Here is a 26741-nt window from a genome sequence, read left to right as displayed (position 1 = left end):
TAAAATTTCACAATTGCAGTTGACTCACTTTCTGCTACAGTCTAAATACACATCTACTAGATTAAATAGTGGTTTTAAATCTAACAGGCTGTGTGTCATATATGTGGTTGTCTGTTTCCCTATTGTAGGTTAACCTGTCCAGGTGTCCACTTGCTTAACGAGAGCTGGGAAAAGCTCCAACCACACTGCAGAAGTTGGATAAGGGTTAAAAAAAATGAGTGGATGGCTTTATCCTCATTACTTATTAATAAAAATATCGATGTAAAATATGCAAGACCAGTACTATTTTCTAGCTTTTCAATTCACGGAGGAAGAAAGCATGGGGTATTTTCCATTGTTTTGGCGCTCAGGCATATTGTCAGTTCTAAAATACAAGCTGAAAAGACTCATAAAACTTAAAGAGTATCCCCATTAGGTTGGACATGGCCTCTGAGAGGTTTTTCTTGTGAAAGGTGAATAAGAATGGATGTCTCTGGGGCATCCCTTCCCTCTCAGTAAATTACAAAGAGATGCTATCAGCCCTCATGACGATAAGTTTGTAAAAAAGTACATGTGATAAAGGTTGAAAAAAGAGAAATACAAAGACAGAATGAAGTCCCTGAGGCCTCAAGTCTAGACTTTAGACCCTGTAATCATATTATCAGTGTTTCATTGTGTGTGGCTGGGCTTTTTTGTCCCAACAGTATACATTCAATAGTGCCTGCATTTTCCGCCGCTTCCTTCCAGTTTCAGCTTGGAGCCCAGGGTGCTTCCAGCTCCCACATTAGAGCTGGATCACTGCTTTCTTTCAAAACTACATATAGCCACTATGTCCAGAGCTTCTCTGATTCCTTGTCACCCTGGGTCAGGGTTAAGTAATTGGCTTGGCACAGACTCATCGCCTATAGATAGCTATACGATGACACTAACTGGGAAACAGTTCAACTTGCTACAATGTCACAACGAATCCTACCAAAGGTAATGCACTTATGGGATACCCATAGTTGGTGGGTATGATTAAAAATATGTATCTGGAAGATCTACTTCTTAAAGATCACACATTTTTGTGCATCAGACAAATTGGGCGAGTGTGTCTCTGGTGGGCAGGATTTCATTAAACGGCTCCCATCTGAATTGCTGTTCGTCTGAGTTAAAAGCCATCGATTTCCACACCACCTCCACACAAAACGAAGAAAGAAAAAAACGTGCCACATGCAGAAACAAGTCCCCATTGATTCCTCAATGGCATGAAAGAAACCTTGGCACATATAGTCTGACACTAGGACAGTTAGCTCCTTCCTCTCATGATGGGGGTTGCTAATTGACTTGACAAGTCAGTGAAACAGCACCAGAACCACAAGATGCAGCCTTCTCAGCTTGGATGTAGAAAATACTGAAGCTGCTGAAGTGCTAGAATTTTAAAGACTTTATCCTTTTTCTAGCATGGCACTGGCAGATTATGATTCAAGTACTGGCAAAGACTACACAACAAGCTGGACTTCATATAAGTATATTTATGGATAAAATATATGGAAACACGTCCTCGGAAAATATCATAGCTTTTGTTACTTTTAGATCAATAATCTAGATCATGCTACACATGAAACAAAAGCAGGTCAGTTTGTCACCCAGAATGCACACCACTACATGCCAATCAATGGGTCAGCCTGCTAATTAGTCCCATACTGGGATAATATGGTGGAAGTATTGACTGGTAAGAGTTTGTCTACAATGCTACATAACTTTCAACTGGGATATTCAAACAGCATCTTCTTATTTTTGGAAACTGAAAGCTACAATTAATCTTTCCATCTATTAAAGTCTACAGCATTATGATGACTTATCAAACTTTACTGAAAAAAAAATATATCGATGCTTTAATATTAAATAAAAGCACGGCTAGCTTGAGATCAAACCAAGTGTGGTATTCAGCTCTCATTCTGATATCAACTACACACCTCTGAAGTGTTGTTATTCATGCTGGGTGGTATAAACAGGACTTGATATAAGCTTAAAGTGGCTTGTTGTACAGTCAGGAGGATCTGTGATATATAAAAAAAGAAACATGATTAAATATTTTCTCAGGATAAAACAAAATATTAAAATGATATCACACAATAAAAAAGTGAATAAAAGCTCCACTAGTAAAAACTGCCCCTAAATAATTAAAAACCAAACATTTGGCACAAGATTCAGGCCATGAAAAAATTAAAGCCAGAACACTGAAGTGGCAAATTGACCTGCAGTATGGCAACATCCTGCAGAGTTGGGATGCTATTATCGAGACAAAATCTGTCTACAGATGGACAGATGGATAAATACCATCTACTCAGAACCCACTGGCTATGCTGTTGTGGGTGGCAATAAAACCCCTATGAGAGAATTATTGTGTCATCGTGCTGCCCGTGGTTCTCCATTACATCATCAGAGTTTCCATCTTCTGGCCATGCCGTGTTTCGCTGCCACCCAATGTGCTGGGGGAGGGGTGGCGACAAGGGGCCACAGAGGGCAGACCCTGGAGGGAAATCAGAGCCCGCTCTCTCTTTGTGTGATTCAATATCACGCTTGTGTACCCATGAACGGACGCCAAGACATTTAAGTTCAGAGCCAAAGAACAGGCCATGGCCACATACGGATTTAGCAAGGGCCAGGCTTACAAATGCACATCCTCTCACACACATTATACACACACAAGGTAATAATGAGATAAAGTAGCTTGCAAACAAATATGCTGCGGGTGAGAGAATTTGCGAGAATCAGGTTAACTTTTAGAAATCCCATCCATGCAGTAAGAGTGTACACATTCTTTCACGCCATTCAAAGCAGCAGGTGAATAAAGAATAAAGAGGACTGCCTACACCGCTGCCAGAGGCTGAAAACCTTTTTCACGTACAGAAAGTGAAAAAGACTTTCAATCAGTCACTTCGGAATTTTCGGAAGTGAAGATAAGGGACGTCCAATTACCAGAACGTCACCTGAAGAAAACATTTTTTTTCTTTACACTGCAGTTTACGCCACAGTCAGAGCAGCCTGCTGTACAAACCTCTGAGTCTTCTGCTCACAGTCACTGATGTTCCACACGTCAGTGCGCATGCCCCTCTGTGCTTCTGCTGCTCTCGCCTTGGCAAGTGGGTAGGAAAGGGGAATTGTGAATTATGAAATTGGATTATGAGTTCGGGAATTCACTGAGCCCCATATTGTCTCTCAGATGCTCAAGAGAATATTGGGAGGGGAGAATTTCAATATTTTTGAAATAAAAAATGAACTAGAACGGCTGTTGCACTAACATGCTGGTAAAAAAGAATAAAAGGATGCTTTATGGGGTGGTGAAGAAAAGGCGATTTGATATGTCTCAGTAAAAAGCAGCTTAACAGACTTTTAAAAAAACATTAAAATAAATAACGTATTTGTGTACAAACTAAAGCACTGAAAAGCAAAATGAAAAATTATAATGAATAATAATTTTAATTTTGAGAAAAATATGATTTTACAGTGAAAGAAATGTGTGGGATGTCTATTGCATGCTATGCTATTATTGTTTAGCCTTCTCGGTTTATTTAAAAACAAAAATCATGCTTTTAAAAGCTAGTTAAGCTTATCAGCAGCAATTTCACTGAACTTTTATTCATTCAACTACATGTACAAACACAGTGATAGCTGGGATTCATATTTTTTTTTAATTATCTAAAACTTTAATTTTATTTTCAATTCAATTTTATTTATATAGTGCCAAAATCACAACAACTGTTGCTTCAAGGCACATTATATTGTAAGGCAAACACCCTGCAATAATACAAAGAAAACAATCCCCAACAATCATATGACCCCCTATTAGCAAGCACTTTGGCAACAGTGGGAAGGAAAAACTCCCTTTTAAGAGGAAGAAACCTCCAGCAGAACCAGGCTCAGGGAGGGGCGGGGCCATCTGCCATGACTGGTTGGGGATGGGCGGATAAGGACAGGAGAAAGACATACTGTGGAAGAGAGCCAGAGATGAATAATAACAGATAATTAAATGCAGAAAGGTGTATAAACACATAGCAAGTGAAAAAGGTAACTGAAGAAGAAACACTCAGTGCATCATGGGAATCCCCCAGCCGCCTAAAGCTATTGCTTGTCGCATAGGGGGATATGATATCCCAATTAAGTCCAAATCTCCTGTTTTCCATATGCACACTATTCATTTGAGCCCAGATTTAGACCCTAATAAAACATTTTCTCTGCATTAGTTTTTCTCTCTTCCTTACTCCTGACCCACAGTGAGAACTTATGAGTGAGTGGGGCTCACACATGTAAATACAACAAACTTAAAAAATAGATACGGTGCTGTGAGAAAGTAGTTATCCCTTCCTTACACTTACATGTTTCAGATCATTAAACAAAATTTAATATCAAACAGATACTCAGTAAATACAAAGGTAAGTTTTCAAGAGGATATTTCTTTTAAGAAAAAAAAAGGCATTCAAATCAACCTGACCTATGTGAAAAAATGACCCCCCACCCCCTCTTGAATTCATGAATTAACCATGAGTAACCACATATTTTGGAACACTGAGTTCAAAGAAAACTCATTGACATATATCAGCCAAGAAAGGGTTACAAAGCCATTTCTACATCTTTGAGAATCCAGTGAATCACCGTAAGAGCCATTATCCACAGATGGAGAAAACCTGTAACAGTGCTGAATCTTCCCTGGAGTGCCCAGCCCACCAAAATCACTCCAAAAGTGCATAAAGGACTCGGGCCTTAAAAGAACTGAGAACAACATCTAAAGAACTTAGTTAAGGTCAGTTTATGTTTCAAACATTTTTAAAAAAGGTCTAAAACCGTTACATCAGGTCTAAAACCAAGCATATACCATCCACAAATACTCCAATGTGGTGGTGGTAGTGTGGTGGTCTGCAGCTCCTTTGCTGCTTCAGGACCGGGACAATTTGCCGTGAGTTATGAACAATTAATTTTGCTCTCTGCCAAAGAAAAAAAAAATATCCTAAAGGTGAATGTTCAGCCATCAGTTGCCCTGAAGCTGAAGCATACTTGGGTTTATGGAGCAGAACAATGATTGCAAAAACACTGGCAAAGTCCACCTTGAACAGCTCAAATTATTATTTTTTTAAAAGCAGACCACTTTGGATGGCTTAGCAAAGTCAAAGTCCAATTGAGATACTTTGGCATGACCTTAAACAGGCCCTTCATGCTTGAAAATCCTCAGTGTGGCTGAATTAAAGTAATTCTGCAAAGAAGAGTTGGCAAAAATTCCTCCACATTGATGTGAAAGACTTGCTGTCAGTTATCACAACTGCAGTCATCACAGCAGTTCTTGCTGCCAAGGATGGCACAGCAGTTATCAGGTTTTTCACATCGGGTCAGGTAGGTTTGGATGGCTTTCCCCCCCCCATTAATAAATGAAATCACCATTTGAAAACTGCAAATTTCTCATTACTCAGACTATCTTTGTCAAATATTAAAAAATGTTTGATGAGCATTGCAAATATCCAGAAAAAACCCCAGAAAGAGTGCAAATACGTCCTCACAGCACTTTAATTTTTATATTCAATCATAAATGTTAGGGGGATTTATTAATGCCAGGAGAAGAGATTCCTGTAATCAATGAGAAATTTGTGACTTTTCTTCAGGATTGAATGCCCTGTGCTGTATATGAACAGCCTGTTTTACTGATATTAGGAAAGCAATAACAAAGCGTAGTGGCAGAGCTCCCCTTTTTATTTTGTTTCCTGCGTTGTTGTTTGTGATTTTGTTGTTGCCTTTGATGTGTACCAAAGTCACTATGCAAAAGGAAATTTGTAGATGGGAATGCAAAAAAAATGTAGTCATTAAAACCATCTCTTTTAACCCCAGAAACATTCGTAGGCACACGCAGACACAGCTGTCTAATTATGTGGACCACAAATATATCCTGACATCTCAGCTCTCAGACAGACGCGAAGGAAATGTTAGTTACCACATGATTGCATGTGTGCACACCCATTCAGTATCAGCAAAGCACTGTAGGCTAGATGTGTCTGTGTGGTCCTAAAGCCTTCTGACACCCCAATCAGCCTAACTCTCAATTAGACACTTAAAGGGAAAACACTACAGAAATGCCGGGAGAGATTAAACACAAACGGAAAGACATTTAAAAGAAAAGTTCCAGAACGTTAAGGAAAAAAGCAACTGAAAGGAAATTTTGCAGGTGCCGGCAAACATCCGACTGCACATCAGTTTCTTATTTATTTTATTTTGTTTTTACCATCCTGTTCCAGGAATTATGATATTACACACTGACGCTTACATAAGCTTACATATTCTTGTCAATAGAAAGTTAATCCTACAAGTGTGTGGCTCTTTACTTTTCTCCTGTCTCACAAATAAGCGGTCAAACCACAGAGCATGACAAGAAAATCGCACAGCCTATCAGTGTGGAGAACAAGATGACATAATGAGATGTCTTTATGTGTCATAATGCAATGTAACCAGAACCTTTTATTTTATAAGACGCTTCCCTTCCTGCAGTCACTTTTCTCAACTAGCAAAAGCATAAAAATATACTGGGGTTGGTTTCACCAGGACATTAAAGCATTTTTAAGAGTCTCTGCTGAGAGGGTAATGCAGAAAGGAAGTAAAAATTTCCCAGGGTACCGGCGGGATTTTTCAGACAGCTCAGGTTTACATCCAGATTATTGCTTCATATTCTTCAGAGGTGAAATTGTACATTGAGCCCATATACTCACTGTCACTTCAAAGGCTTTGTTGTCAGCTGAGGGGCAGCAGGCAGAGACTACTCTGGCTTCCCCAGAGCTCTTAAAAATTCAGGGAGAATAGCAAGTTAAACAGAATCTGCTCTGATTGTTCACTGGTCACAGGCGGGTAGTAATCCAGGTCTTAAATAGCTATAAAGATTTTTGAGTGGAAAATAGACTCACCTAATACTGACCTGCTACTTACTCTTCTCACCCTCTTTTCTTGCTCTCCTAGTATTGACGCTCTGTTCTCTCAATCCCCGAAACAATCTTCTACTCTACTCCACAGCCATACAGAACAGAAACCTCGGTTTCTCTTCAAGTTGCTGAAAGTAATTTTGGAAAATGAAGGTGATGACTACCTGAGGCAGGGCAAAGGAGAAGTTGACTCCACAGAATGAGCGACGCGAACTGACATGTTTCCCTTAACAGGTGAAGTTCACGAGTTTACAAGTTGGACTAAATGAAAGTTTCACCCCAATGATTGACTCCTTGCTCTGTATTCATGTTTGACCTTTTAGCCCCAGGGCTGCAAAACAGACTTCTGCAAACAGAGAGAAGCAGGGGGTGTCTGTCTTTTTGTTCTTTTTCTTGCACAAGGGTTGACAAGGAATACAAAAAAAAAAAGAAATTTCTATTATTCTGAAAAGAGCTTTAACTCCATAGTGATGTATTCATAAGTGTCTTTATTTACACCAACAACTGACGGTGTGATTTCCCAGGCACAATTCAGCTGCCTGACCATAATTTACACATTTCTGTTTTTCTTACATAATAATAAAATAAGTAATTCTTATAAATAACCGGGGTGCTTAAATCTGAGAGGGGAGGTTTGTGTTTTGCTCTGACCTGAATACGGCACTGAAGTTGCTGAGGGCTGCAAGCTTGTCTGAGCTAACAGGATGAGGTTGCGAGGCCAGACTCCCAGAGATGCTCAGTCAAGTATAAACAACCACATAGTGTTAGTAGGATGGTGGACAGAGAGAAGAACGATGATTTCATTTTTAGGTTGACTTTTAAACTAATGTCCAGTTCATTCATCTTCCAAGGGTGGCTGGGCTACTGCCACTGCCATGTGTGGATGTGAGGACAGTATTTTGTGTGCGAGTGTGTATTGTTCACTGGGGTGAGGTGTCAGCTGACTCACATGTAGCTGTGTGAGTCAAGCTGCTGACAGGAAAATGTAGCAGTAGAAAGCTGATACAAGCTTTGGCTTTACTGTCATTTAGATAATACCGTGAGCACACAGAAACACTTGCTCACTCAGTGCATACGGACCTCTTCTATATGCCAATTTCAGCACATTGAAAGCCAACATGCCCTTTTTCCCCACATGTTCAGCACTTTTTCAGTTTTCTCCACTGATGTCCACAGATCCCACTACCCATTTATGACAACCTTAACAGTACAAAGCTTCGCTTTATGGCGGAGAACAATTTTATTCCCTTTGATATGGAATAAAACCTCAGTTTGATGTAGCTTAACGGGTCTGTAGGTTTGTAAAATATGCAGAGTTCACATTGATCCTCTTTTAAAAGAAATCTCTTGGCAACTGGAGTCTGATAATATTCTCTTTTTTCTACTTGTCACGTTGCCCGCTCCACAGCTCATGCACCTATTTTCCTCGCAGCTGGAACTGAGAGGGCAAATGTTAATGTTTCCAGAGTTAGGTTCCCTGCAGTTTAAATAGGAGGCATGCAAGCAAATTCTACCCACAAATATCTGTGTGTGTGTGTAGTACCCCACAGGTGCGGGCTCCCACAACCCCGGAAGGAATAGAATCAAGGCAGCAAAATAGGAATCCCCCGCAGCATATGAATGAGCACAGAGTGCTTGAATAAAGGGGACGGATATAGCGGAGGACATGAGTGCGGCTGGGTGTGTGGGTGTGTGGGTACCAACAAGGATAATATCAAACCCAGAGGGAAAGCAGCCTGCAGCAGGACACAGGTGCTACTTTCTCTGGAAGCATCGCACACAGGCAGCATTCTCTCACTGTAGCACAGACAGCAAGAGGTGAAGGGTGAGAGAGACAGAGTGAGAGAGCTGCATGTCTTGGCACATTGAAATGATGGAAGGCCACCACCTGCAGAAAGACCAACCCGAAGTGGAAAACCCACACTGTGGGAAACTGAAAGAGACACACAGGCTTCACATTTCAGATTTTTTAAAAAATGGTGTGAAAAGAAACCTTTTTGTTAACCAGGCTTTAGTTTTTAAAGGTACCGTTTGGAAGACCTCACCCATGTCAGTCGACTGCAGTGAACCGAATTCTGTTTTCTGTTTTCTTACTCCTCCCAAATCAAAAGCTTTATACTTTTGTGGCCGCTACAGAACAAAAAGATCAAAGATGCTACATATCTACTAGGGGTGCAACAATACACAAAATTCACGGTTCGGTTCGGTACTTTGGTGTCACGGTTCGATATTTTTTCGATACAAAAAAAATGTTCATGCCTTTTTAATTTGTCATTTATTAAATTTTCACGGCACATTCCGCACCACATCTCTGTGCGTTCATCATTTGTTTGAAGCCAGCTCACCTCCTGCAACTACTTTTCCGAGAATACGTGCTTCTTTTGTGGTTCGGACTCCTTCTGACATTTCTTTGGAGGTGGAGGAACATCACAGTAATTGCTTAAAGGAGCTTCTTCGACATCTTTAAGAGTTCTAAACAAATGTCTGTCCTCCTCCTGAAAATCTTATGTATGCAAACACGCGTTGCAACTTCTTATCTTGTGCCCGTTTTTTATTTTGACAGCGAATGCGCACCTGCGGACCACTTATGTGCAGCCCTGGTTATTTCGCTTGTCATATTGCAGCCACAGAAATTCTTTTGTCCATGAAACCATAAAGCTGCACTTTCTTTTTGCCTTATAGTCTGATTTGTCATAACTTTTCCGTTTTGTGGTAAGTTTTTCTTTGGCTGTCACTTCTTCACCCTGACCTGTCTTATTTGGCTCAGCAGAACTAAAATATTGTGGCGAGCTCAGACAAGGAGGAGACGGAGGTATCGTTTGGTCTTGCTTCCCGTGAGCTAGCCAGGGAGCACAGCCGTTTATTGACATCTGCAGAAGAACACTGCCGCTAGCTAACTGCTCAGCGCGGCAACAGCACAGCAACAACAACACACAGGGCGCCCTCTGACCCCGGAAGGACACACCGTCGCAGCGAGAGGGCGTCACCCGTCACTATGGCAACATAAACAAAACATAACTGTACAAACAGAACCCCGAACAGCCCTGATCCGCTACAATATATATCCTGCTGCTTTTACGCACTCACATAATGCTCAGCGATTCTCTGCACGATCAACCTCACATGTTTAAGCTTGCTGCGGGAGATTTCACTTGTCATGTTTGCATAGTAAGCTAACGATTGATAAGACAACGTCAGAGGAATTGGTGCGCAAATTATCATCACTCACCAATCAGTGCTGTCGCTCTCTATACACAGTTCGCGTGATTGCAAAGTGAAAGCAAAAAAACAAGCGCAAATTCAAACGCGATTTCAATATGTCACATATTGACAGTGGCTCACCGATGCCAATGACATAATTACCCAGCTACATTTCCGAAAGAATGCAAAAGCATTGACATAGATTTTTCCTTCCTACAATAGCCCGACGGGCAGGGTAGCCCGTCTGAAAAAAAATCGCTAGCCCCAGGACGTCGGGCTAGCGATTTTGCGAGCCCTGTATCTGATTGAGGAATCACTCATCTTTGGAAAAGAGAGTTTATTACAGAGAAATGCCTCTTTCCAAAATAAAAGCTATACTATCCGCTTCTTCTGGGCTATATTCTCAGCAGCATAAGGAGAATCATGTGCTAACAGCTGTCTAAATGACTCGGCTAAAGTTAGTAGCATGCTTGTTGTTTTTGTCTTTGCACTAGGATGATGTAAATGTGCAGTCATATTCGTTGTGTTCCCACTAGTGCTTTCAGGTTAATCTCGTTGAAATGACCTTAACGCCACAACACAGCAAATCTCCATCTCCGTTAACGAGCTACCGCCCATCGCCCTGTGCATGGGGCTGGACGGCCAACACGTTAACGAGCTAACTGCGCTAACACACTAGTTCCCACCTAGGTAATTGAGCATTGCATGGCACATCCAACATACTGTTTTACTTTAGTCCATGACTCGCTTACCTTCAGGGTATCACATGAAAACCAAAATAATTCCAAACGCCAGATCTGAATGAGGGTGGGGGGGGGGGGGGGGGGGGGGGGGGTCCATGTTGCAAGGAGAGCTTAACTTCTGTCTTGCTAGCTTGCCCTGCGCTCTTCCTTCTGACTATGCTGTCTGTGTTGAGCGCTCAGTGAATCTGCGTTCGACAGCGCAGCCTAGGCGGAGTAGTCGAGCGCAGATCCACTGAGCGCTCAACACAGACAGCATAGTCAGAAGGAAAGTTGATAAAATAAATTACAAATGTTGTATTGTTCGATACATATGCGTACCGAACCGAAAGCACTGTATGAACGGTTCAATATCGATACGAATATCGTTGCACCCCTAATATCTACCCGTCGAGCAGAAGCAGGCAACTGCTGAATCACCTTTAAAATCCACCCCTCTCTCTCTGCAGCTACTTTCATCTGGGAAAGACTACTGTGCCAATATTTACCCTCATTTTATCTCAACGCTGATCACGTCTCTCTTTCCTGCGTTTTCTCTTAACTCAGATCTTTCATATCTTGAGTCTGAAGGTGCAGACACAAATTAAAATTTGCCTCCACGGCAACTGAACACCTATGAGTTACCCGCCCCTCTGCCTCTCAGTGGTCTCTAGCTGCATACACAAAACGGGATTAGGTGGAACGGTGATGTCAATCTCCAAGATTGTATGACGACTGATGGCAGGGCAACATGACCTCTTCCACAAGCCAGTGCTACATAAACTTAATAGTTTGCATTTCTGAGAATATGTCAGTTTGTTGGAAGACATAATTACACATTAATTAATGTAGATTTATGAGTACTACATTATTTCTTTCCTGTTAAATAAATTCAAAAAAGAAATGATTGTACCTCTAAGCATAACTGAAACTGAATAAGGTGCAAGTCTATTTGCAGGGTTACCACTGAGAGACAGACAGCCATTCATGCTCACATTCACACCGATTACCCTAAAATATATGAGTGCGAGAGGAAACTGGAGTACCCAGAGAGATCCCACACATGCAAATTCCACACTGAAAAGGCCCCAGCTAGTCGTGGATTCAAATCCAGAACCCTCTTTTTGTGCCAATCTTTGTGTTTGCCACCAAAGCAGCAGTGCAGTCCAACACTGGCACAGGATGATGAAGAGGACACAAGAATCATCCTTTTTATCTTCTGGTCATTGCATCTAAGCATAATACATCAAACCCCCTTAAAACATCACAACGTGGACCATGAAGTAAATTATAGACAATACACAGCACCTATAGCTACACAGCAGCAGAGAGCTGCCTGCTTGAACTCAGACATACAACGTGTACAGCAAACACACGTAAAGAAGACCGAACTGAGGGTCCAAACTGCGATTCCCACAGGTACAAACAGCTCTGACAGTGTAAAAAACTATTTAACGTTTCTATAACCTAATCAAGCTGAGCAAAGCCTTCACCTGAATGAGCATGTCTGTCTGATCAGGGTAACAAGCAGAATCCACTTCAATCTGTGACGACTCGGCTTAACATCAAGGATGCTCTGCTGATTGGATGATTTTTTTCTCCCCCCAGAGCAGCAGCTAGTTTTAAGGGCACTCAAAGAAAAACAAATTACTCCTCTTTGCGTGCAGATTCGATACACGTATGTGAGAGTGTGTGTTTCACCTTACAAATGTGCGACCTGAAAGCAGATTAGTGTGGAGAGGCAATATAATCAGCAATCCTCCAATTCTAAGCAAAGAAGAAAAAAAATGAGAGGGCGATAGAGAGGAGAATACAAGGTCTATGTGTGTGTTATCCTGCTGCATTGACCCTATTTGCAGAAGGGTCAAATCCCACACTCAATTTTTCCATCACTAACATGAGCTTGTTAGGTATGGAAAACTGTTGCAAACAAAAAGTCTCCTATTTACCCTCAGGCGTGCGCATTCAAAAAAGATCCACAAAGGTACAAAACTGCAAAACGTTATGCATAAAAACATCGACACTAAGCTGGGAATTGAGTTCCTGACAAGGACACTGGCTCTGGAAGAGGCGTTGACACAGTTTTTGCCTACAGCTTAGCAGTTTTAACAAAAAAAAAATTAAAAAATAATAACAAAAAGTCTGATAAAAGCTTTTGTTCATGTGTGACAAGCTGCAAAATGACTCGGCAAACACAACTAACAGTCAATGTAATAGTAATTATTTTGCCGTTTAAAATTCTTTTTTCAAAAAATATCTGTGAGTTACACAAGTACGCTTTGTTGTCACTCATGATTATACTCGATTCTATTAAGCTGAAAACAACAGAGATGTCTGGAGATTGCGCGGGAATATTCTTCCAGCTGCAAACTGGTTTATTTCTAAAGCAGAACGCTGACATCCACACTCTGGTCTGAGGGAGACAAAAGCAGTTAGTCACACTTTGCTGCCGAGTGCACAACGATATTATATTATAAGAGGGCAACCCCTGAAGAGTGTGACAACAGTCATCATGACAGCGGGCTCGTTTATTTATTTTCGTCTTCGCCGGCCACATTTACTAAGCTTTTGAACAGGACATGATTGTTATTGTTCAGATTAAAAGTGTGACCTTTAGTAAGTCACACAGCCTTTTTTTTTTAATAAAAATTGAATCATATATCCTGATGTATAGGCCACGCTCTAACATGACAAAGTGCATATATTAACATCTACTGCATATTATAATGTCACTGCTGTTTTTACTTTAAATGCCCTTTTAGCAGTTTTATACATGCATATAATTTCTCTTGCCAGTTCCTATTGTTTTTATTTTGGAGAGAGGTGAGCCAGGAGCCACGCATTTATTTGTATGGACTGAATGATTTCTAATGCACAGCACAATAAAGCGTGAACTCTGCATCACTCTGAGCAAAATGCCAAATAATTCCACAAACAAAGACACAACCTGCTTTGAATTAAGAAACCATCCGTCTTGTTATATGCAAGTGTACAAGTGTATAAACACACACAATATGCAAACAGATCTATCCATCTACTTGCCAGACCCACATTAAATGCAGCACATTAGAAATATTGCTATATGTCCTCCAGCACTAAACATATACAAGGCCTTGGCTGCTTTCTCCTTCTTCTTTGTGATCTAGAACAAGATCACATGATCTGAAGAAAAAAAAAAAAAGTGCTAGACCAATGCATTATACCCATCGGCTTATTGCCAGTTCTCCTGTCCTCCCCAACAAATGTAAAAATACCTCATTTCCACCGGCGGGGCAGGTAGCAGCAGCCTCTTTGACAGAGAGATAATAGAGTTGAATCATTCTGCTCTGCTGAAGAAGGTGAATCTCCATGCCAAATGCACCTGGATGGAAAGCTAGCATTTGTCCCACGTCTCATTTGCAAATGTAAAAACGGATGTAAAAACAGGGAGTGGAGATGCATGTGTCATTTTATTTTTATTTTTTGCTTTCCCACAGAGGACAGAAGTGAAAGAGAAGCAAGAAGAAAATGTAAAAGCAGGAGGGAAATGGCAGATAAGAGGGTGGAGGAGGAGGTGGAAGAAAGCATGGTGACATAAGATGTACCTCTGTGAGATGAGCTTTTAAGGATGTCCAGTGGGCACCGTCCTACGAGTGAGCAATAACACTAAGAGAACAAATGTTTTGTTCAGACGTGTGCTTTGATAAAAAATTATTTTAAGATAATTAGTTCTCTTTATTTTATATGCCTTTGCTATCCTTTGCTATCCTTGTCTTTTTGCTGTTGCTTTTATACTGTTAGAGCTAGCAGAAGGAAAATCCCGGATGACAAGCCAGACGGCTCTTAGCATTGATATTCCGCCGAGTTAGATATTGAAGGCTCAGCGTGACGTTTTGTCCTGGAGGAAGGAATTTATAGCAGTGCCTTCAGCTGCAGCCTTTACCGTGTTGGATACTGGGAAAACTGCCTGATACAGTGGGTGCTGAAATTTAAGAGTGAGTGAGTTTCTCATTCGGTATCTAATGGAAAAGACAACTTGGCCCAAACTCGGTCAGGTAATTCACATCGGTTGAAGCCGTAGGCGAGAGAAGTGGCCTATTAAGGATGCAGTTCCAAGGTGGCGAAAATCTAGCTTTGACAGTTAAATATTACCTCCCTGATTTAGTTTGAGTTGGGGGGAGGGTTACATTTTGTATTACACTGCAAAACATCCAAGCAAGATATGTTGAGTGAGAAGTTTTTTTAATATATAAATGCATAAAGATTCACTCGTGAAAGGTTTTTGTGTGGAGAACAATATGAAAAAGTATACTGAATTCAGCTAACATGGTGAGTATTGCACTGGCTTACTTTAAAAAATAATGTAATCCTCTAAAGCTCTGACACATTCTTACTTCAAGAAAGATCCTTTTTATAACTGTTTAAAAAAATTACGGCTATAAACGGTCGAGTGTGCGCAGAAAACGTCTAGCTGCTCAGCTTGTTTACCATGTTCTTGCTTCTCTGCTTTCAGCATGACAGCGTGCTTTATATCTTCTTGTATACAGCTAGAAGAAGAGCAGCTCTTGAAAATCAAAAGTTATCAATAAAAGAATTTAAAAAAAAGATTTGAAAAGGAATCTTGCAACATACGTTAACGTCCACTTCCGTGGCTTTGAGCTTTATCCTCTTATACAGCTGAATCAGCAGGATTAGTGTAACTGAGGCTCAGAAAAGAGGGAAAAACTCAAATAAATTTTGGCCATTACATGATAGCAAATTAAAAAGCTCGGTTAGTGAAGGGATGTTAAAATTCAGTGCACACTGCCGGATCTCCACTCAAAGCAAGCATGCACAGTTATGCAAACACAAACAGAGCCCCAGAGTAAACTGGAAACTTTCCTTTGCTCTTGAATACCTTTCCTCATGACCGGCCACAATAGGAAAATGGGAACAGTGTTTAACAGGCCTCGGGGAGCAATGCCGCGCTCCTTCACAAAGCGGCTCACATCAAGCTGCTTTGTGAATCAAGCTGGGCAGCAGGCCTTCGAGACAAAAGACAAAAGAATGACAAAGTGCAGCCCTCGTCCTCTCTCTTTTTCTTGCTCTCATGTCCTGTCTCCTTTGGCACTCCAACACGTAACCAAAAATAAATAAATAAATTATACATAGAGGGAGACGGATATAAAATATGACAATGTAGAAAGGAAAAAACCTTAAGAGGAACCTTTATAATTCAGCTTAACGAAGCAAAAAGTTACAAAACTACAAAAGCGTCATATTTGAAAGCTGTCAGCAGGGTAGCTCCATCAGACCAACTGTGGAGCAGTGAGGAACCTTATCGTAACTGCCACATTTTTTTTATCCTTTTAAATATATAGCCACACATAAAATGCAGGATTTATAGTAATCTAAATGGTGGGAAAAGTCCTTAAATGTCAGAGTGAAGCAAACCTCAGACTCTCCCCCTCACTTCACCCGAGAAGCTTTCATAAATTTGATGAATTCCTAGCCCACCTCCAGATCTTCCCCACACTTGTAAATATTCATAAGTTTATGATGAATAGTAAAAATGTGCAAGCCAGTGCTTTCAAAAGAAACCAGGGAATACAAGTGAAAACTACAAAGAGAGTTGCACGCAGGGACAGTCAAGCTTCAGTCAATTTACTCTTTCATATCAAGTGTTTCCATTTTCTGGAATTTTCTGCAGGGCTTAAAAAAAATAGCACTCAAAGCTGGTTACAATGCAACCAACACCTTTGTCTCCATAAAGTCAGTCTATTCCATCTCCAAGGTTTATCCATCTCTCTCCTCTGATCCCTTCCCTGCCTTTGTTGCAAGTCGTCACAGCCTCCGGGAGAGGTGACCTTTTCCATTAACCACCGCCACAGAAAGCTCATTCTGAGCAGCAGGGAGCGCACAGACACACACTCTTTGATGATTGATTGAAATCCTGCAAGGTCCGGATCGCTTACAGTAAGGAAACACCAAAGCTGATACAGCCCCAACACGGCACAGAAACCCCATGAAAGAAAATACTTTTTGCAGAGGTGGGGAGTAAAAAGCGGAACCAAACCTGAGCACGGAAGAAACTGACAAATCCCATCACGACAGGGATCACGATCGTCTACAGTCGATACTCCCACCTGACATCTGTCTTTCTGGCTCTCGCTCTTTTCTCTCTCTCCGTTTCTCACTTCTTAAACTCACCAATTCATTCTGATTCAAACTTACCTCCCCTGTGTCTCACAGCTGTGTCCTATTAAATTGTCCAAATTGTGTGGGTTTTTACGAGTCTCTGCTGAGGAAATTGGTCTTAATTAAATCTTAATGGCGTTGTTTAACAATGTGATTGGAGAATTATTAGATACCCCCGCTGTATAATCTAGCTACACCTGAATAGGTTTCTATATATTACAGGAAAAGCCTTTCTTTAAGAAGGTAGCCTGACTGGCAATGTATTTGTGGCATAGGTCCAATGTTTTGGGAAGGGAGGGACCACCCCCTTTCTTTTGTATTTGTGGTTATGTATGTGTTGATGAATGAGTTAGCGTGAGCGGTAGGTAGTCTCATCTCTCTGTGAGAGCACACTGATAAAAGTAATGGTAAATGGCCTGTATTTGTCTAGCGCTTTACTAGTCCCTAAGGACCCCAAAACACTTTACACATTCAGTCATGCACCCATTCACACTGGTGATGGCAGGTACATTGTAGACACAGCCGCCGCCGGACACTGGTGCCACCGGGCCCTCTGACCACCACCAGTAGGCAATAGGTGAATTGTCTTGCCCAAGGACACAACGACCGAGACTGTCCAAGCCGGGGCTCGAACTGGCAACCTTCCGATTACAAGGCAAACTCCCAACTCTTGAGCCACGATCGCCCCATAAAGAAGTAGCTACAGCAGCTATTTTGTGTGTCTAAGCAGCCCCGGTATGAGTAAACTGTTAGTATCCAGCTGTACGCTGTGCTCGCCACCTCCTAAAGGAATAAAGCAATGTTGGTGAAAGTTTCCGATGCCTTTCTGTAGCTCTCCACTGTGCTGAGTTGACCCAGAGAGAAAGCTAGTTAGCAGCTTTGACCCAGACTAATGGTAGGAGCCACAAATCTGATGTATATACAGAGCTCCATGGACAGCACAGGCAGATTATTATGAATGTGCACCAGAAGCACTAAATGGCTTCGGTCATGAGTCATAGCCACATCCTCCCATGATGCATCCTGCTGCATGTCCCACCTGTTGCATGAGAAGGGTGTCCTTCTTCTGCCCAGTCGCTCCTCCCCAATTTACCCCACCCCAACCGGCTCCCCACCTCGCCCCAATCATAGCAAGCGTGCCAGTGGGCAGACAGTGCCATCATTCAGCTGCTTCCTCTTCTGCTCGGCTAAACACTGGGCCTAAAGTGCAGACGGCAGCGAGAGCGGGGAGGTGTGCACTCACAGACACATGCAAAAACACACACGCAAAAAGAAAAAAAAGAAATAGAAAAAACAGACTACATCACACATACACACTTGCTCCCTTTTGCACAAAATCTCTCTGTTTCACTCGCTTACTCTTGCACATACACAGTCAAATCTCCTGCGGCAAAGCTGTGGCAGCGGGCCAGAGATCTCATCTGCATGGGGCAAAGCTGGTACCTTGATGGTGGCTCGTTAGGCAGGCCAACACAAATTTCATTAACCCTGAGGTTAACACACTCTGGACTTGTGTTTTTTCCAGTGCTTTTCACTGACCTATCAACCCGACCTCTTTCATTTCTCAATTCTATATCCGCATCTGTTAAATCTTACATGCAACACTTAGGAGTCATGAAATGCACTGTGGGCATGTGAATGCAACACATGCTGAGTGTGAAATATCTTTGAGCTGTTTTACATTCTGTCCAGCAGCACTGTGCAATTGCTTTAGCATTAGAAAGAAAATGCGAAATGAATTGCAAGAGGAAGCCAAAAGTGTTACTGAGGAAATACACAAATTCTGACTGTGTGTGCAAAAGGAAATGTAATCAAATTCATGTACTGAACGCATCAAAGGTGTAGGGTATCATTTCCCTCCCTTAATCCTTCTCTTGTCTCCACCTTTAACAGGCAGATCTCACCGCGTCCGAAGCACATCGAGGATGCAGTCTGAGCTGTTACAGAAACAGTTTATCCTGGCTGCGGAATAAGCCAAAGAAAGAGAGATTTACTGGGTTGGACAAATAAGCTGTGGGGCAGATTCATGGTTGAGCCTGTGGCAGTTACCCCAGCTCCCAAGACGCAATCTAACAGATGCCACACGGGTATACTTCTATGACTCAAATGGAATAAGATGTCAAATTAAATGACAGTTTCATGCATAATGTTAATTGTTACATTTAATTATCTCTCAATAACGGTGAACAGAGGCAGGAACATTTTGAGATTCCATTTTCAATTTTCAGATCACAGCAAACGTCCACCTGGAAATTGAATCATGTGCTTGTATACCTTCAGAAACAGTTCTATGTGGGACTGCAAGAATATAAATTGCAACAGTAGTCCGGCTGCAATTTCATAACTCAGTGCTTTCAGATTTTACTTTGATGAAAAGTGCCCGAGCTCTTTCGCAAAGAAACAAGATACCAAAGTGGAAGCAATCTCTAAAATCCCAACTACCCAGCTGGGTTCACACCTGTCCCTCACTTCAACATGCTCAAACCATTCACCTGATGCAGACCTGCACACTGCGCTCTCGCTGGGCTCGACTAAATAAAAATAAAAAAAATACACCTAAGATATAAAACTATAAAAAGTTCCATAACTGCTTTTTACTAAGCAGAGGGTGTATATCTCTGTTTGTTTGCTTCTTTACCAACAACTATCAAAGTGCAAGTGGGCACTGTGGATAACTGCATTATTTAGAAAGCTGAAAAGGAAGATATATTATTATATTCACCACTACATGAATAAATGATGAATAAAAAACTGCTATCTATGTGTTTAAGATTTTAAATCCTGATAGATCACAAAGTCTCTATAGAGTGCAAATACATTTATTAACTTATTAATTTTTTTACATTTACATATTTTACCTCATTATACAAATGAAGACGCTGTCATTCCTTTTGTGTTAAGGTGTCGACTACTGCTTGATTGAGCCGAGGCTCTCAACAGAGACGACAGCATTCAGTCAGAATCTTGTACAGAGAAGTGAAACCCCACTACAGTTTCAAATAATACTGTTCCAAAGGACCATTTACATTTTAAATTACTGATAAATGCCTATGTTTACTTTAATGTTGTTTTAATTGGATATATTTTTATCTAGTCACTTCTTTATTTTTTTGTATTCGGTAATTTCAGGCCTTCATGTAAAAGCAGTGTCTGTTACCAGTTTGGTGCAAGAGTGACCAACCATAAGAACCTCAAGAGCTAAAATTAGGAAAAGTGACACCGGAGGGCATGGTTACCATGACAGCGAGCCAACCTGAGCCTGCCGCTGCCGAGATACAACAACAAGCTAAATCAAACTTTATGTCCAACTGCAACTACATCTGAATGCTTGAATGTGATTATGTATGTGACTTGGTTAGTTTTTTCCCCCCTCAAGATTTATTACATTTTTATGACAACGCATCTATAAGATGCGTCTGTTTTAATTTCAAATTCCATCTAGATATTTAATAGATTCATGCTTCCTGGAAACCTATGAATGCACTTGTCTTCATAAAATAAGCGCCAAGCACCACATGCGCCTTTCCCATATGTTGTCTCCATGGGCAACCAAGCAGTCAAGCTGTTGAAAATCCTGAGATTTCCTCCTCTTCGACTTCCTCTTTATCCACGGTGATGCAAGGAAAGGTATGTTTGGATTATGTGCCGTTCGACAAACACAGGCACCACATCTGTGTTTATATGAGGGGTGGCTGCGTGTATGCACATGCATGAACCGCCGCGTGTGTAATCGCAGTTAATCAATAGAGGGCTGTATGCAGCAGCAAGCTTTCCCCCTTTGCCTTCTCGCCCATTCCAGTGGACCTGTTGAAGCTGGAAAACAGGGGGGGCTGCTGTACGACTGGGTGGCTAGGTAAATGTGGCACTCATCTAATATGCACTGCTGATTTACCTGCCAAAACACATCTTCATTAAAATTCAGATTAAATAAAGGCCAGTCTGGCCAGTGTGCCGTCATAAAACTATTTAATTATACCTTTTGGCTTTCGTCATAATCATAGGTGCAACAGCTAGCATGGCTTTCAAGAAAATACAATTAAATGCCCTAAGTAACGCTCATATATTTACAAATGTCTCAATAAAATAAAATAATATTTCTTTGACTGGTCTATTCAGTATATCATAGTCAATCATCTTATTATAAAGATAGAAAATAAAGATTGTTGGGTTTGTAGATTCCCTACTACTAATGGGATATGAGAAAAAACCTCTTGGCCAACAGTTCCTTTTTCAAAGAGAGTCCAAAGGGTCAGAAAAACGCTACAAAGAGTCTACTCATGTTTTATCCCTCACTTCACAAGCTACATGTCCTATGTGCTTATAGTGACAGAATCAATAGCTCACTTCATGCTTCCACCTTACAAGCTTTAAAAATCACAAAAAACCTAAGTGGACTGCCCATCGCCCTGTTGCCGCTGGTCTATCACACAGATCCATCCTGTATTTAATAATTTAGTGGTATAATAATTTAGCACGGTTGTGGCTGACTTAGTGCTCTGAATGACGACAACCCTGAACCAAAGAGGCCTAATGACACTTCTAATGCAGATGCGGTCAGATTGAACCTGAGCTGATCTTTAACATGCCAGCACTCCTGCGCAAGGTCCTGCGCCCATGTGTGAATAGCACAGTTAATACCCCAGTGAATTCCCAGTGAGCAGGTGGGCGTCACATGTCCGACCTCCTGCCTTCAGCACGAGAACAACGCTTTTCCACAAGTGACAATACATCTCACTCCAAGCAGACCAGTGAAAAACAGCTCAGATAAAATATCCAAACGTTCGAATAATTTGGTTTACTTATGCCACGCAAAAGGTAAGTCGCTGGGTAAAACCAAAACAGAATCTTGCTCAAGGCCACCAGCACCCACTGAGAGCACTTTTCTTTCTCTGCAACACAAAGACTCTCATCAGACAGAGTTCATCCGTTCTGTTTCCATGTTCAAACTGGATTCTCACTTTTCTGCTTTTTTGAGAAACTATGGTGATACAGCTTCTCACAACATTAGTCACAATTAAGCTGGAATGGCCTCCGCTGGGCTCTTCATGCTTCTGTTTCTCAAAGCCCTGCTGGTCATACGGCAGTAACACTTCATCTAGTGGATGATGAAGAACGAACAAGAAAAAAAAAAGAAGGAGAATATTGGGTCAAGATAAATCTAATTTCCTCCAAAATACAGACGACCAGAATGGAAATTTACCAGTGTCACTTCATATCGAAATAATGTCGTAATCAGGCCAAAAATGAAATTACATTATTTCTACCTGCCCCACCTCACTGCTAAGAATCAATTGAAGATTGCGTGGGAAAAAAAGAAAAAAAACTGGCAGCCCAATATGAATATTTACACACTTCATAGAGCCCCATTTCCAGTAATGGCTACATCTCACTTAGAAACCCTTAGTACGAGAAGGGACATGTTATTCATAAGAGGTTAAGTAAGTTGACCTGCTCAGATGCCTACTAAAAAGGAAGACAGTCAATTAGACACATAGATCAGCACTGCAAGCATAACAGCTTCCTTCCTCACCAGACAGCCGCAGCAGACACGTCACAAAGGCAGTTTATTAAAGGAACCCTTAAAAAGACGAGCATAAGTATATTGAAAATATCTGTGTGTGCTGAGGTCCGTGATTTCACTCAATGAAAGGAACTGTCATGCTCTTGGGCTAATTAATGCAAAATCGGGAACGACATGCAGCAATAGCAAAAATAAATAAATAAATCACAGGTAGTGAAGAGCTTCCATATATGTGAACACAGGTTATGGATACAAAACCACGAGTGTGAATATTTTCAATAAATGTAACCTTTGTGAAAACAGCAGTTTAATATGCATTTTTTTTATTCCTTGAGTGATCTGCAGTAAACCTGCAGAGTACAATAATATTTGCTTCATAAAAGAGTCAGTGTAGGAATACTTTGCTGGGCATTTACACTCAAAGCCCTGACGCAACTTTACAACTAACTTAGCAGCAGTAAATAAATGATATTGGCAGTCTCCAGCCCTCCATATGATTCAGGATTCTCATGATCATAAACTATATCTGGTCTGTCACTGGGGAAACCCCAGCACTGAGATCAGACACAATGGAATGATCCTTGTATGTCAATCAGCCATGTGTGCATGTGCACAGACGGTGCCCACAGTTTCAAGGACATCATAATTATTGCATATCACTTTACACAGACAGCTGCAAGAGATACAGGCACACCAGCACCCAGCGTTAAATCTGAAGTAGGCTCGCCAGTGGTGTATTAGTTCCAGTACTTTTTATCATCAGCCATTCCTGTAATGCTCAGCATCATCTACTGTTACAGCCAGCCGCTACTGCTGTGCACTGTGGATAAACGCAATCAAGCCTTGGTAATAAGAAGCACAACAGCAGCAGGTGGAAATGTGCCTCTCGCTGCACTGCCCACCTTCTAATATTTTTCAGGCGTTGCTGTGACCTCTGAAGCCACCTTCACAAGCACCACTTTGATTATTGATGTTGAAGGTGAGGGCCTGACTTTGGACCAGGACACATAAACAGGTGCTTTTTTCTTAGCCTAGAGAAAGAAAAAAAAGCTCTGGCTAATTTATAAGACATGCTCTCGACTCTCTCTGTGTTACTTGTTGTAGTAGATCAGGTTCTACCGATCACAGCAAACAAAGGAGAGCAATGTGTCAAAGCCAGAAGAGCGTTTGTTTCATGAAAACATCTGAGCTACAACTATGTGACTGTTTAGAGACTGTATGGCATTAAAATCTTACTTTTCCTACCCATCCTACAGGAGCTCGCTATTCTAGGTGTTAACTTTATAGCAGTGTTACTTTAGTTAATGATTAAAACAGTTTTCATAAAATGATTGTTAAATGTTTGTTTCCGGTACTCCTCTTAGAAAACTTGCATGAAACGAACAGACAGGTTTCTCTTAAAAAATCTACCTTTTCCGTAGTTGAAGTGTAGTTTGATAGTCTTGCCCTGGTTGATGTGCAGGTAAGTGAACCAAACCGCCGAGGTGAGCAGTACCAGCAGCAGCAGGAGCTTGAACTGCTTCCGGATCTTCTTCACGGGGAAGCGCAGCATCCTCGCTGAAACATCCTCCGGTAGGCGCCCGGTAGATGGTTAAAACGAGTCCAGAAGGCTGCTGACTGTTCGGGCGCTGCTGTGTTGTGTTTCTGGGCTGTTCGCGCCTCTGCTGAAGGACTACCTCTCCCAGTTACAGCGACGGCATCCCTGCGAGTGTTAACTACAGCCCCAATGCGCGTCTCGTCCTCCCACATCCACGGGGTGCCAGCAGCGCCAAACTCGTTGTATCCTCAGATCTGGTAGCAAACACCTCCGTGGCAGTCATCGTTTATGAATGCAGTCCGTTGTCTCCCCTCCCCTACACGAAAACCGCGGGTTCAGGCTTCCCTGCTGGAGTTTTACAGGCGTCCGAGAGGAAGCGGAGGAAAAAGGGACTGCGGATCAAAAGCCGCTGAGTTCTGCGACCGTGGGAATAAAATAGCAGTCCGACGATAATCTACGCAAATCCCCTAAAGCTCAAGCCCATGCTGACACCACGACGGTTTTATCGGCTACTCGAGGATCATCCACGACCACGGCTTTAGCGCAAAGTATCAAAGAGTAATAGGAGAAGTGTAGTTTCCGAGAGGAGATGTGGTCGCACTTAGCATTTCTGCAGGTGGGTCATTTAATCTTTTTACCGCCGAGCACAAATGAAGTGAAGTGGCCGTCAGTGAAACGCGGGCTACTGCCAGAGAAACCTCGAGGTAACTGGACTAGGAAGGGGGGAAAGGTCAGGGTGGCAATCGGCCAAATGTCACAACCCTCCGCGCTCCATCTATTGTTAAACACAGCGCACACAGAGAGCCTGGCTTCCAATCGATGGCAGCGCGTTCAGCTGGAGCGCGTTTTTATTGAAGTCCGGGGAGAGGAGGGGCGATCAGCTGTCATCCTCGTACTCGGGTGGGTTTAAAGCCCAGCGACGAGTAAATATTACGAGATGCAGATAAAAAACTGCTCCATGGCGGCGTAACAAAGGTGGGTTACTCAAAAGCGACTGTGCAATAATTTGAGGTCCGGGGAAGAGATGCCCATGTGCTCTGGTTTCTCCGTTGTCTTCACGGCAGGTGCATTTTTTTTTTTTTTTACCTCATTCTCCCAAAGTAGGCTAGCAGCACTGTCCGACTGCACAATTAACACAAGAAAGACCACAAGCGAGCGAGCACTTCACCAGGATTAAACAAATAAGCACAATACGTGGCACTGCTGGGATGCACTACCTTGTGTTGTTTTTTCTCTCATGAGCTTTTTTTCCCATTAAAACGCCGCAACAGCATCATCAGACCTGCGTGTCAACGAGCACTGGGAGTAAAAAAAATAAATAAATAAAAACCAGCTGAGGTCCAGGAAGGGTGTCGCGGAGAGCCCAGCAACAAGCTGAGGAATAACCGGGAGAGAACATGGTTTTGTTTTGCTACAATGAAGGAGGGTATCTCCAGTCCCTGCACAGCTCAGTACGCCCATCAATTGAGCATCTTACGGTGCAGAGCAACCTAACCTGAGAGGACGAGGAATGACAAGTCCGTTGTCCAATTACAAATACGCCATGGGCTCAGAGGAGGCGGGTCTACTTGTTTGCCTTCGCCGTTGCTTGGCACTCACACGATCCAGCATCCAATAGCTGAACGACCATCCTGAAACTTGTTCACCGTTCCTGTTTTACCATATCCCCCCCAGAATTCAAGGACCCATGTTAATTAGATGAGCAATGATTAGTCGCTTTTCAGGAAATGTAGAAATAACTCGCCAAATGAAACCGCACAAATGGCCTTTGGAAGATTAATTAAACCACTGTACACCGAAAAGGGGAGGAAAATCACATTTTATTCTAATTTTGGTGTTGGGTTTGTTAATTCCTTCAAAAATGTATTTCTAAATCAATTAGTTTCAGTAACACTCATTGCACGTTTTTTCTGATTAAAGCACACATTTTAATTCCTCGACTGGAGATAAATTTCATTTGTTTGCCAAACTAAACTGAAACAACGTCCCCGTTGTTTCAAAGAAAAATGATTTGGTCGGAATTACGATTTAAAACATTAATCGTAAGCCTAATACTTGAAGCGGAAGTGAGAAAATTACTAAATACTTCAGTCATGTCATTACGAGGCTGGAAACCTTGTGAGCCATCTTTACAAATTATCTAGACAGCCTTTGTGTGTGAGCTGTGTGGCGACACCCTGTACACCAGTCATGACGCACGCTTGACTGCCCCCCAGTGGTCAACGATAAAAAGAAACTATAATGAACGCAACACTAATTTAAGAAATAAAAATAAAAGAAACGATTGCATATGTGTGAAAAAGTTTCATGACTTGTTGTTGCTGTGAGGGGCTGCTAATTATTTATATCTTATGAGTCCATAGTGCATACTTTTGTGTGTCGTATTTAATAGTTTAGCTACAGATTTTCTTAATAAAAGTGCTCAGAGGTTCTTTTATTACAGCAGGCCCCGCCCAATGAATTCAAATTTCAAGTTTTAATCATCGTGGTAGAATTTGTCAGCATAACCTGCTCCAGGGAGGCTTTGGTGTACATTTATTAGGCTGTCTGGAGTTGACTGCCCTTAAAAACTGTTGTGTTTGCATTGTAATGCATATTGTGATTTCCCTAAATCTTCCCTCTGACAAATACCCTCCATATGGTAACATTTAAAAAGACTCAAACTAAACCTGAAACTAATAAAAACTTAA

General features: G+C 41.7%; 1 protein-coding gene across 1 annotated transcript in view; it reads right to left on the bottom strand.

The window, feature by feature from the left end:
• The window catches only part of b4galnt4a (beta-1,4-N-acetyl-galactosaminyl transferase 4a), a 149046-nt gene extending 123527 nt beyond the window's left edge, over nucleotides 1-25519 (bottom strand). Inside the window, exon 1 of the mRNA XM_004563378.5 lies at nucleotides 23925-25519. Within this exon, the coding sequence (XP_004563435.2) occupies nucleotides 23925-24066 (142 nt within the window). The 5' untranslated portion in view covers nucleotides 24067-25519. The remainder of the gene's footprint in view (nucleotides 1-23924) is intronic.
• Between the last annotated feature and the right edge of the window lie 1222 nt (nucleotides 25520-26741).

Source organism: Maylandia zebra, linkage group LG7 (genome assembly GCF_041146795.1).
Source record: "Maylandia zebra isolate NMK-2024a linkage group LG7, Mzebra_GT3a, whole genome shotgun sequence".
Lineage (NCBI taxonomy): Eukaryota > Metazoa > Chordata > Actinopteri > Cichliformes > Cichlidae > Maylandia > Maylandia zebra.
Note: the sequence above shows the minus strand (reverse complement) of the source record. Positions and strands in the feature narration are given on the sequence as shown.